Raw genomic sequence first — 13,187 nt, 5'->3', positions numbered from 1 at the left:
AATTTTATTGGGGTGGGGGTCTGATTCATCGCAGTTGGGCAATCTGCTGAATGGATACCATTCATTCATGGAATGACAGCGTAATATTGTCAATGAAATTAAAAATAATATTTTTTAATGAGTAGTAATTAGTAAATAGTAATTTCCATTGTGAATACCAACATTAAAAAAGTAAAATCTTCAAAATAAAATATTAATTTTATTGTAAACCATATCTTTTATAATCACCAGTAAATTTTTGACAGATTGTCCAGGAACCTCCAAAAAACACTGTAATACTGCATGATAGTATTATAGTATCATGCATCTATGAACAGATGATACAATGTAAAAATTATTTCATATTGTTGAAGATATGAACATATGTTCAGCTTTTTTCCCCAGTGAAAGCTAATGACCAAAAAAATTGTGGTAAACAGATTATCAAATGTAAAAACTTCCTCTTGTTTTCTCTTCTTTCTGTTTCTTTTTCTTTTTTTTTTTTTTTGCCTGGTAGGGATGGGGGGGTGTTACTCCCCCCACCCGTGGATCCATCCCTGGGATAATCTATGCTCATGACAAGCACAGATATCAAACAAGTTCAAGAAAACCTGTCTCTCCTCAACAGATGATTCTGAAAAAGTAGCACAGTGACACACTGTGGACAGACGTCACGGTTTGCAGCAAAAATAAAACATCCTAGGAGATGTTACGTAAGAAAAACAGACACTGTTCTGTGGAGGGTATCTTTATTTTTAGAGTGAACCTGTCATTATCTGGCAGGCTTTAAAATAACAATCAAAAAAGGCTTTTTCCTCTTTCATAATCATTCAAACGCAAAAACAAAATGCCAACAACTTAAAAGAATGCCATCTGTCTTTTTAGGATTTAGCTTTTAGCCATTTTTATTTTTTATTTTATTTTATTTTATTAGGATCCCCATTAGCTCTTCCTGGGGTCCACACAAATTTCCAAACACAATAAATCAAAATACATTCAAAAAATATATAATAATAAAAAAAAAAAATGAAAATAAAAATCAAGAAAATAAAAGTCAAATCAAATCAAATTCATCATCACACATGGGCATAAAAAAAACTGTCTATACATGTTTAAAGGTTTGACACAGATTGCTCGTTACACCAACAAATGCAGTTTCAGAGGTTTTTAAAAAAAAAAAAACAAAAAAAAAAAAACAATCATTAGAAGTGAGTTTAATGTGATCCGGTAATAAATTCCATTCCTTCATACCCCTAAATATGATAGTGTTCTTGCTCTCCATAGAGATGTATATGAGTACAAGAGAGCGCAGTCCCAATGCTGCCTACTTAACACGAGTGTGCCTTCATGGAGAGCAGTTTGCCATTTTGAATGCCGGTGTTGCAGACCGAACGGTGCTCAAGTTCGGTCCTCGAGAGCTACCTTCCTGATACTCTGAGTTGTCTCCCTGCTCCAACACACCTGAATCCAATGAAAGGCTCATTAAAAGCCTGATTTTAAAAGCACCCCTGATTTAAACAAATTTAAATTTTTATTGTTGTGCATTATTGACAAGGTTGGGTAGGATTACTTTGAAAGAATACATGTGGATTACATGTATGTATGTAAATACATTTGGATTACTTGTAATCTGATTACTTTAGGATTACATTTCCAAGTAATCCTACCCAACCCTGATTATTGAATGAATAATAGTAATCGAGTGGCTTCAGTATTATGGTATGATATTATGATATGATATCTCTTTACCTAGTCTGAAAGTAGTTTCAGAACTCAGAACTCAGAAGACGTTTATTGCCATTGCCAATAACCAGGATTCACAGACTAGGAATTTGCTTTGGTATAATGGTGCAACATTAAACAGAGAGCAATATAAAATGCTAAGATAAAATATGTGCTAAAATAAGATAAAATATGAAATATGAAAGGCTATGTGCAAAGACACAAACAGAACAACAGTGCAGTGGGAGGAGTGCAATTAAAAACCAAAGTACATTTGTCTAAAGTGACCCGTGATAAAATGATAAAGTGACAGAGTTAAGGTTAAGGTGACTGAGTTATGAAGTGTTCATGAGTCTAATGGCAGAGGGGAAGAAACTGTTCTTATGGCGGGAGGTTCTGGTCCGGATGGACCGTAGCCTCCTGCCCGATGGGAGTGGTTCGAATAGCCCGTGTGCAGGGTGAGAAGGGTCAGCTGTGTTTTGAAGTTATTTATAACATTTTAGTTGAGAGTTATGATTTTTAATTGCCTAGTATATCACAAACAAACTAAAGTTTTCATGAAGATTTAGCTATTTTTGTAAACTGTTGTGTTGTTATATTCTGTACATGCTCCTGCAGGATGCACAACAAGCATTCAAAAGCCATATGTTGTGCCATACTGCATGAGATCACAAGAGAAATTTAACAGCTGTTTCAGGTCCAAATTTAGTCCAAAGAATGCACCAGAATGCACTACAGGCCACTTGTATTCTCTAAATTTTCTGGGGGGTTGGGGGGAGACATCCCCCCCAGACCCCCCCTTAGCTTTCCAAACGCCTATAGCATTCGGGGTTACTTTTGCTGTCTTGAATATTATAGATGAATCAATTTGCTGTCTTTTTTTTTTCCTCCTAAGCATCCATGAACTTGCAGCTCATGTAGCTACGTCACTCTGATTGCTTCATCCGCCTTTTATGATGAAATAATGCTGGAAATGTGGAAATGATTGTTGTACAGAAGCTTCAGATATCTGAGATACAACCCCAATTCCAGTGAAGTTGGGACATTGTTTGAAATGTAAAAAAAAACAGAATACAATGATTTGCAAATCCTCTTCAACCTATATTCAGTTGAATACACCACAAAGACAAGATATTTAATGTTCAAACTGATAGACTTTTTTGCTTTTGTGCAACTATTTGCTCATTTTGAAATGGATGCCTGCAACATGTTTCATAAAAGCTGGGACAAAAGACTGGGAAAGTTGATGAATGCTCAGAGAACACCTGTTTGTAACACTCTATGGGTGAACAGGTTAATTGGAAACAGGTGAGTGTCATGATTGGGTATAAAAGGAGCATCCCTAAAAGGCTCACCTGTTCACAAGCAAAGATGGGGCAAGGATCACCACTTTGTGAACAACTGTGTGAAAAAAATAGTCCAACAGTTTAAGAACAATGTTTCTCAATGTTCAATTGCAAGGAATTTAGGGATTCCATCATCTACAGTCCATAATATAATCAGAAGATTCAGAGAATCTAGAGACCTTTCGACACGTATGCGTCAAGGCCAAAAACCAACAACGAATGCCAGTTACCTTCGATCCCTCAGGCGGCACTGCATTAAAAACAGACATCATTGTGTAAAGGATCTTACCGCGTGAGTTCAGGAACACTTCAGAAAACCATTGTCAATTGACACAGTACGTCGCTACATCTGCAAGTTAAAACTCTACAAATCAACGCGAAAGCCATACATCAACAACATCCAGAAATGTTGCTGCCTTCTCTGGGCCCGAGCTCATTTGAAATGGACAGACGCAAAGTGGAAAAGTGAGCTGTCGTCTGATGAGTCCACATTTCAAATTGCTTTTGGAAATCATGGACGTTGAATCCTCCGGACAAAAGAGGAAAAAGACCATCCAGATTGTTACCAGCGAAAAGTTCAAAAGCCAGCATCTGTGATGGTACTGGGGTTGTGTTAGTGCCCATGGCATGGGAAACTTACACATCTGTGATGGCACCAACACATGCTGCCATCCAAGCAACGTCTTTTTCAGGGATGTCCCTGCTTATTTCAGCAAGACAATGCCAAGCCACATTCTACACGTGTTACAACAGTGTGGCTTCATAGTAAAAGAGTGCAAGTACTAGACTGGCCTGCCTGAAGTCCAGACCTGTTGCCTATTGAAAATGTGTGGCGCATTATGAAGCGCAAAATATGACAACAGAGACCCTGGACTGTTGAACAACTGAAGTCGTACATCAAGCATAAATGGGAAAGAATTCCACCTACAAAGCTTCAACAATTAGTGTCCTCAGTTCCCAAATGCTTATTGAGTGTTGTTAGAAGGAAAGGTGATGTAACACAGTGGTAAACATACCACTGTCCCAACTTTTTTGAAACGCGTTGCAGGCATCCATTTCAAAATGAGCAAATATTCGCACAAAAACAATAAAATTTATCAGTTTGAACATTAAATATCTTGTCTTTGTGGTGAAGAGGATTTGGTTGAAGAGGATTTGCAAATCATTGTATTCTGTTTTATTTACATTTTACACACCATCCCAACTTTATTGGAATTGGGGCTGCAGATGATGACTGTAGTGTTATGTGTCGACGCGGGTTGAGGAGCGGACCTGCGTCATGCCACCTGGAGAGCAAAGAAAAGAAAAGAACACCAAAACATCCAGCCACGCCCCCCCCAACACACAACAGTACCCCCCCATCAACGGGAAGCCTCCCGGTGACCGAACAGACCAGGTCCGAGAACAGCACCTCCCTCCGGGGTCCACGTCAGGAAGCAGACGGTAAGACAGGCACCGCAGCTGGAAGGCCGGCTGGAATCAACAAAAGCCCCTAAACAGTCCCCAGAACAAGTCCACTCACACAAAAAAAAACATAAAACCCACCCAAAACCTCCCCAGGGGACCGTCCCATCAAACCCCGGGAGGAAAAGAAAAACTCCCAAACACAAAAACCCAACACAGTCCCACAAACACAGTACAAACGTAAATGCATAAAAGAAAAATAACAAACAACCCCCCCAGAATGACTTGCAGAGCCCAACCCCCCCTCAGAAGGCCTTCATTGCCAGTTCCAGGAGGAACAGCCAAAACCGTAATCCCACAAAGGTCCCCAGGTCTACATGGAGTAAAACGGTGCCCCCCAGGGACCGTATCATCAACCCCAGGAGGTACCCTCCCCACAACCCCGGAACCCCAGATCCGGTCACACTTGGCCGGTCGGTCCCAAGCCAATTCCCCCCCAGAGGACCGTCCCATCAACCCTGGAGGCGGAACCCGGAAGGAAACAAAATAAAACCAAAAACCAACCCCCGGAGGACAACCAAAAACAACCCCGGGGGGATATAAAACGACCATAAACCCTGTTACCCTCCCCGGCACCCCGAAAGACCCCAGGTCCCTCCCAGAGCCCCTCGGCGGCTCTATTTTGGCGAACGGCTCAAAATATTAAGCCGGAGAAGGGAACAGGTAAAAACTAACCCAGCTCCAACCCCAAGGCGCAGCGGAGAACCGGAAATACGTCCGGTGCCCCAACTCGACCATACCCCAGCCACTCGGGAGGGGTGGAACTACCGAAATGGCAAACGGCAACAGATCGGCCCACCCCTCCGACTGAGGCATGTCTCCGCTGCACCACACCCCGGCAACACCCATGACAATCGGTACAAAGGCTCACCGAGGCTGGAGTGGAACCGGGCCCTAACCAAACTAAAAAGAACGCCTCTAACACCCCCCCCCCAGGTGCAGAGGTCTTCTGAGAATGCCCAGCGTGACCAACCTGCACCACCCCACAACCCACAAGACAAGCGGTCTAAGGGCAAGTGAGGTTGGGGTTAGGAATGTAGAGAAATAAAAGCAACAAAACAAAACGACCCAACAACCCAAACAGAAAATACCTAAAAACACATACAAAATTGACAAGTAAGTGAGCCCAGGCGGGCTTCTAACCGCCTATCACTCCACCAGATACGCCCCTACCTCCCCAAACAAGTATAACCCCTGATTAAAGAAAACAAAACATTTACTTGTGCTAGAATAGTTTTTTTTTTTTTTTTTTTTTTTTTTATGTGGGTTCTTTTGCCTGTCCCAGAACACTTGGAGTTATGTCACCGTTATTTCTCTTGACGCTTACGTGTCGGGGCAATACAGGAATCTCGACTCGTCCGAGCTGCATGGGCTCGTCAATAGGAGGAGCCGGAGGTCCCGTCGGAGGAGCCTCAGTGGGGCTTTGTGTCGGGGAAAGTCCCGAGACAAAAAAAAACGCTCTGATGGGCGTCCTCTCTCGCGTCCACGCTCCTTCATCCGATCATCTAGACGAATCAACAACGATATTAGCTCGTCTAAATCGTTTGGCTCATCACGGACCGCCAGCTCGTCTTTTAATGACTCATTTAACCCGTCTACAAACACGCCCCGTAATGCTGCGGCATTCCAACCTGATTGAGCAGAAAAAATCCGGAAGTCCACGGAATATTCCGCCGCACTCCGCCTCCCCTGCCTGAGATTCAGCAACCGTTGAGCAACGGTATTCGTTTTCACCGGATGGTCAAAAACCAGTCGGAACTCCCGGGAGAAATCCTTAAAGGACCCTAACAATGGCGAGTTGTTACTCCACAATGCTGTGACCCAAGCTAAGGCGTCACCTCGGAGCAAATTTGTCACATACGAAACACGGCTTCCATCAGAAGAGAAGGAAGCCGGTCGCTGAGCAAAAACCAGAGAACATTGCATCAGAAACGAAGCACAAGCTTCGACGTCTCCCGCATAAGGCTCCGGATGACAAATGATCGGTTCAAACACCGAATCTCTGGGTGACGGAGTTATCTGCCCTGGTATCGATGATGCCGCAGCTGGCGCTGCAGGAAGCGGAACGGCTTGAGCTGCAAGCTCCGTAACACGGGCGTCTGTTTGTTTAATTTGATTTGCGAGATGCTGTAATTGCTCCCATATTTTCTCCAAGTGTTCTTGAATCTTTTCGGCAAAAGGAACCGCCTCTGCCGCTGGGTCCATTATGGAATGGCCGGGAACTACTGTTATGTGTCGACGCGGGTTGAGGAGTGGACCTGCGTCAGACAGGACCCAGCACTAAAAATAACCAGAGAGCGGTTCCAAACAGAAACTATTTATTATTCACCTGTGCTTAAAAGTGTAAAAACATAAAAACAACGTCCCTCTGGTGGAGTGATTCGTGGCTCGCTCTCCAGCGCCCGCAAGGATTAAAGCCGGCGCTCCTGGACTTCCTACCACCGCCAAACACCCCCCAGGTGGACACGACAAACTGATTCTCTGTGAAGCAAAGAGAGGTGAGGTAAGGCAACAGATACAACTATATCTTCCAATAAACACACGCTATCAGCAACACACTCAGGTCAGTGTCCTTTTTTTTACTTTATGCAAATGAGCAGCTTCTCACAACAAGTGGAGGATCACTTATCCTTCACGCCACAGCAGTGAGAAGCAAACTGCACAATTCTCTTCACAATTCCAGTATACTGTGCAACAAACACCAGCACTATCAACAACTACTCAAACACTCAATTACCTTTCGTGTGTGCTGACAGCATGTGTCCTCACCCCTCCCCGCTTCACGGGCTCGATGTGTCAAAACCCAGGCGCGGTCCTCAGCGTCTCACAAACGAACGTCACAAGGTCGAGTTCCCGGCAGTTCTGCTTGAATCACACATGACTTAAATGCAGAACACCATCCAATTATCTGCTTCAGCTGCAAGTCGTCCAGGTTGCACGTGAGCACCACTCACAGGTGCTTTCCATGATGTTAATGAGGGTGAAGACTCTTCAGCCAGCACCTTCTTCACAGACAAATCAGCCCTCATGCCACCTGGAGAGCAAAGAAAAGAAAAGAACACCAAAACATCCAGCCACGCCCCCCCCAAACACACAACATGTAGTGCAGTTTTAAGCAGAAACAAGGTGATAATCGGTGAACCGCGGCTAATGACGCATGCGCAGTGAAGGCAGGGCAGATCGATTTTTAGGGCGAACCGTTCAGTCGGCAACACTGGTCAAAATATTGAAGTGCCTGAATGTGAAATGTTTCATGTGCATTTGAACACACGTTTCATGTGCGAGTGAACACACACGGCAAAAAAGCTCACAAAATACGTGTTAAAATACTGTTCTGACCTGGATATCGAGCCAGAAATCTAATTTACCTTAAATGATGTGAGGAAAGTATTAAACTTACCCTGACACCCACACATTCCGAAATATTAGTGTTGAAAGTTTACACAGATCTGACCAGTTCCAGCTTCAATCAATTCCTTTGCGGATGATCATTCATGAGTCCTTGATTCCAGACAATGTCGAGGTACAGAATTTGAACTTGATCATCCGGAGAAGTTAAGCCACATTGATACTTGCATGAATTTGATCCCTGGACTGCTGCGCAATTTGTCGTGCCAATGCGACCCGGTTTTGTCCTGCTTGATGCCACACTATATAAAAATAAAATAAAATGATCATTTCGTAGCCAATGACACATTTGCTCTCAGAACTCTGCTTATGAAACCATCTCTCATTGCTCCCAGAATCACAGAGAAATTATCTACAGGCTGTTTTGTGCACGTTGTGCGGTGTAGAACGCATTTGGAATCTTGTTTCAAAGGTAATCTTTGACATTCATGCTAAAATGCCAGCAAGAATTGAGCTCTGCTACAACTGTGGCCCCTCCGCTAGTATGCCATTACTGCTCTGTTCACCTCCGGCGACCAATGTCGGAAGTTTGACTGGATGCACTAGCTACACTAGATCCCTTGGGTATGAAGAAATATGAAGATACAAAGTAATATGTCTCGACGATGCACAAGTAGCAATTGACGCAATCACAAAGTTACGTTGAGCTTATACGTATATAGGTAATGTCATGTGACATCTCAAACGTCGTCAACAATCAGCTCCTCCTGCTTCTCGGAGTGCACTACCAATATGCCCACCCTCGGATGCCAAAAGTTGAACTATGTCCTACAGCAGGGGTCACCAACCCTGTTCCTGGAGGGCACCTGTCCTGCGTGTTTTCCACGTTGACCTACTCAAGTCACACCTGCTTTTTTAAAAGTGCTGTTTTCCAGCTTGTCATTGGTTGAGCACACCTGATAGAGTTAATTGTTTGGGAGTGGATCTGTTAGAGTATGTGTTAGAATTAGAAAACATGTAGGACAGGTGCGCTCTGTCAGTACAGTGTCACCCTCTGCTGAGCTACATTTACTTGCATTGAAGACAGGAAATTAGGACCCCTGTAATGAACATTCTCCTGTGTTTCAGAGAGATTTTTGAGAATCCGCTACATTGGCCAGCGCCAGTCACTTCATGTCATAGAGTGAATGAGCCCATAATGGTTAGCACTGCTGCCTCAGAGCGAGAAGGTCTTGGGTTTACTTCCCACTTAGTCTGTTACACCCATAATTATTGACATGATTTAATAACCTGCTACCCTGCACCCAACTTTGTGCTCAGATTACCTGCTTTGTACATAAGAACATACATTTGTCACACTCCAAATGCATCTCTAGTGTACAATTTTGTCTGCACTACAGATTGTCAAGATAGGGCCCATAATCTTAAATTACTTTAAAGTAAAATTGGAAGTAGTAGAACCTTATTGAAACCAAGACGTTTGCGCTTAGGTTTGATTTGGATCTTTTGCATAGTGTGACATTTTATGGTGCATCAATAAAAGTAACAGGTCCAAAATATTAAATCTTTATTACATTTTTTCCCCCTCTATTTTGACACCATAATATCAACAAAGGGGCCATACAGCAAACTGTCCATCTTACTGTTGATCTTTGAATAGATCAACAGTGAACTGGGATAAAGTTTGGAGATTTGGGTCTGCTGTTGTTGGCCGATATATCAAAGTGAGGCAGCTTTATTGGCATGCTGTGCGCCTGTCAAAAGTCATCTAAGCACACTAGTCAATCCCCGGAGAGGACATCACAACAAAGGCATGATGTTGAAATGAATCTGATCGAATGACTCAGGAGCGAAAACAGCATTTATTCACCTGCACGATGTTTTGTTATTGTCAGACAAGCTTTGGTTTGAGTAATGTTCTTTGTATATTTGGGTGGAAATCTCTGATGGGGGAGATTAAATTTGCAGGTTGTGGACTGTGTCTGTCACTGTGGGGTAGCGTTAATAAAGCCACATTTCCGATGGTATCAGCCAGCACTAATGTGATTGAGAATGATTAAAGCCAAAGGACTGAACCTGAACATCCAGATGTCACAATCACAAAAAAGGGTGAATAGATTCAGATCATTCAGGCCACCTCATCTCACACGTTTTTTTGTTGTTGTTGTTGTTAGAATTCACTGGTGCGTCTGCTGACTGCCAAAGAGAGAGAGAATGCACGGTCAATATTCCTAGGTCTGGACCTGGACAAAGACGGTGTGATCACCAAAGCAGAATGGCGGCAGGCTCAGGCGTCCTGGTTCCACAAACTCAACAAAGATTCACAGTCCTGCAACGTGAGGTGACCGCATCTCACACAGACGCACAGCACGACGCTCAAACGGGGGAAATATCTGACAAAAAATATTAACACAAAGACTACATAAAGCTGACTTTAAATTGTTGGGTTTCTTGCTGTCAGAGCACATTTGTTGTGTCTTGCACTGGAAATTGTATAAAAAATCAAATTTTCACACAATTTTTAAAAATCTGTCACTAATTTCACAGATTTTAAGTGCACATTTATTTATATGTCAGCTTATTTGTTTTGTAAAACAAATTATACCCCAAATTGAGTTAGATCTGACAAGAAGTGTGTGCTGGGGGTTGTGTGTGGTGTGTGTGTGTGTGTGTGTGTGTGTTGTGTGTGGTGTGTGTGTGTGTGTGTGTGTGTGTGTGTGGTGTGTGTGTGTGTGTGTGTGGGTGGGGGGGTGTGGGTGGGGGGGTGTGGGGCATACCCACACGTCAACATACCCACATACATACAGATGTATGTACATGATCTTGATTTGTTTCACTGAACTCCAAGGGATATGTAACACTGAAAACCAACCCTCAACCTTTTATTTCCTGAATTGAATTACAAAGAGAAATAGTTTTAAGAAAAAAAAGTTTGACAAGAGTTTGAAAATCAGTCATTTATCTGTACCAAAACAGCAACTGCCCAAGAAAACATGCACTTGGAAACTTGGAATTCTCTTCTTGGTGTCCATGCAGCGAAGGCAATGATTTATATATATATATATATATATATATATATATATATATATTTATACCACGGTCAGTGAGAATTCCATGTCTAACTGGCATGCATTATTTTCCTTTATACGCACACGAGTTAAGTCACTGTTATAATCACTCTGCTCTGGTTGTCACCATAGCAACGCACAAATCTGTTGGCGCAGATCAGCTGTGTTTTGACAAGTGAATGACAGAAACGCGATAAAACATGGATTTCCAAGTGAAGTTTAATATTGTTGGCCAAAATAAAACGTTTGAGGAATGGAAAGAGGAGGACAGCAGACGAGAAGAACAGCAAAAGCAACGGCGTAAAGATTTAACATTGGACGAACTGGACAAGATTGAAGATGGGAAAGAAGAAGTGAACGGTTCTATCCTTGCGGGCGGCCGAGTGCTCCGCATCAAAACAGCGAGTGTAGTTTCTGGACTTGTTACCAGAGTTTGTCACAGCGCGACACAGCAGAGAGGAGGGTCGGTGTGAGTGGCCCGCTATGGCGCGAGCCCGCAGACTCGATAAGCGCATCAGAGACAAAACATAAAATAGTCCCAAATACTCACACATTTTTATCAAGTTCTGTTAACTTAAATAAATATGTGTGTTAGCTCACTGTGTGGGACCATAGTATAAGCGGATTAAACAACTCGAAGCCGTGCATTATACGGTTTGAATGCACTTGAATGCACAGTGTTTCAGACTCCGCGTCATGCATTCAAACCATATAATGCACGGCTTCGAGTTGTTTAACTGGCCTCTACTGGTGGTTGGCTCTCACTGCAGTATTGTATCACTTCCTGTTCCGGAGTACAGCGGTGTTTTGCTGTATCTGTTAGCTGTTTAATCTGCGTAGTTAGATTGATCTAGATAACTAGATAACGATTTGTTTCACAGTTAGGGTTGCCAACTCTCTGAAAAATAAATAAGGGACACCTCACCGCCAGGGCCGACCGGCCGACTGACCATTGCCTTCACCCTTCCCAGCGTCTGTGTGAAACGATTTTTAACCATTTGACTGACTTGACGAGCAGAGGTGGTGGCCAAGTGGTTAATGCGCTTGGTTTCAGTTCAGAAGGTTCCAGGTTCAAATCCCACCCCTGCCACATTGCTCCATGTAATGTGGAGTTGCGTCAGGAAGGGCATCCGGCGTAAAACTTGTGTAAAACTTGTGCCAATTCAACATGCAGATCCACCTTGGATTTGCTGTGGCGACCCCAAGTGCAAACAAGGGAGCAGCCGAAGGGACTTACCTACTGTTGACTTGACCCTGAATTTAGGTAGATGCATACATGCATTTGTTCTGATATGAACACGTGGAAAACAAATTATTATTTAGCAATTTATTTTTAGTGCAAAATAAATTTTCACTCACAATTTCAATACGAGCATTCTGTCTTCTTTAAAAAATAAATCTCTGTAGTGTTATTGCTTAACTTAAATTGTATAAGTAAGTCCCTTTGGCTGCTCCCTTGTTTGCACTTGGGGTCGCCACAGCAAATCCAAGGTGGATCTGCATGTTGATTTGGCACAGGTTTTACGCCAGATGCCCTTCCTGACGCAACTCCACATTGCATGGAGAAATGTGGCAGGGGTGGGATTTGAACCCAGAACCTTCTGAACTAAAACCAAGCGCATTAACCACTTGGCCACCACCCCTGCTCTTAACTTAAATTATATAAATTAAAAAAAAAAAAAAAACAATAGAAAATTTGCATCATCCAAAACAATGTAACAGTGCAAAACAATGTAACAGTGCACATTTACACATTTAGTGTAATAAAAAGTGCAAAAATAAAGTCTGAAAAGTAAACAATACTGTTGTCGCACACCTTTTCCACCCAGCCATTTTCCTTTTTCTCATTCGCCCCTGTATTTTTGCATTCTTTTTTGTTTGTTTGTTTTTTTAGGAGGAGTAGTAACGACGTTACAGACATTGCTGTCCGTAGGCATATCTGCAGTGCCAGTGTCGGTGTCTGTATCGATATCAGCCATGCTGCTTTGTTATTGTCGTCCAGCGACTGTCGTCAGCTCATGACGTCGGTATCTTCTTGCGAGCAGATGTCCCTCGACCAATGAGATAAGAGTGATTCTGTATTGTCAACTCGTGTCTGTCAGCTCATTGGTGAAAAGCAGGAGAGAGGCTGGGAATCAAATTTACCGTAAGTTTCCATATAAAGCGCCAGTCAATTCCATTGACATTTTACAGACTTTTTGATTCTCACAGAAATACGGGACAAACTACGTCCCGTTTCAGGTCAATATGGAACGCACAC

The 13,187-nt window shown here is 42.8% G+C and overlaps 1 protein-coding gene across 2 annotated transcripts in view; it reads left to right on the top strand.

Annotated features, from left to right (window-relative positions):
• Positions 1–13,187, top strand: part of phf24 (PHD finger protein 24) — a 64,399-nt gene that overhangs the window by 30,886 nt on the left and 20,326 nt on the right. For both annotated transcript variants that reach the window (XM_034192234.1, XM_034192232.1), the window contains exon 5: positions 10,034–10,200. In XM_034192234.1, coding sequence (XP_034048125.1) covers positions 10,034–10,200 — 167 coding nt within the window. The remainder of the gene's footprint in view (positions 1–10,033; positions 10,201–13,187) is intronic.

Source organism: Thalassophryne amazonica, chromosome 17, assembly GCF_902500255.1.
Source record: "Thalassophryne amazonica chromosome 17, fThaAma1.1, whole genome shotgun sequence".
In the NCBI taxonomy this organism is placed as follows: Eukaryota; Metazoa; Chordata; class Actinopteri; order Batrachoidiformes; family Batrachoididae; genus Thalassophryne; species Thalassophryne amazonica.
Note: the sequence above shows the minus strand (reverse complement) of the source record. Positions and strands in the feature narration are given on the sequence as shown.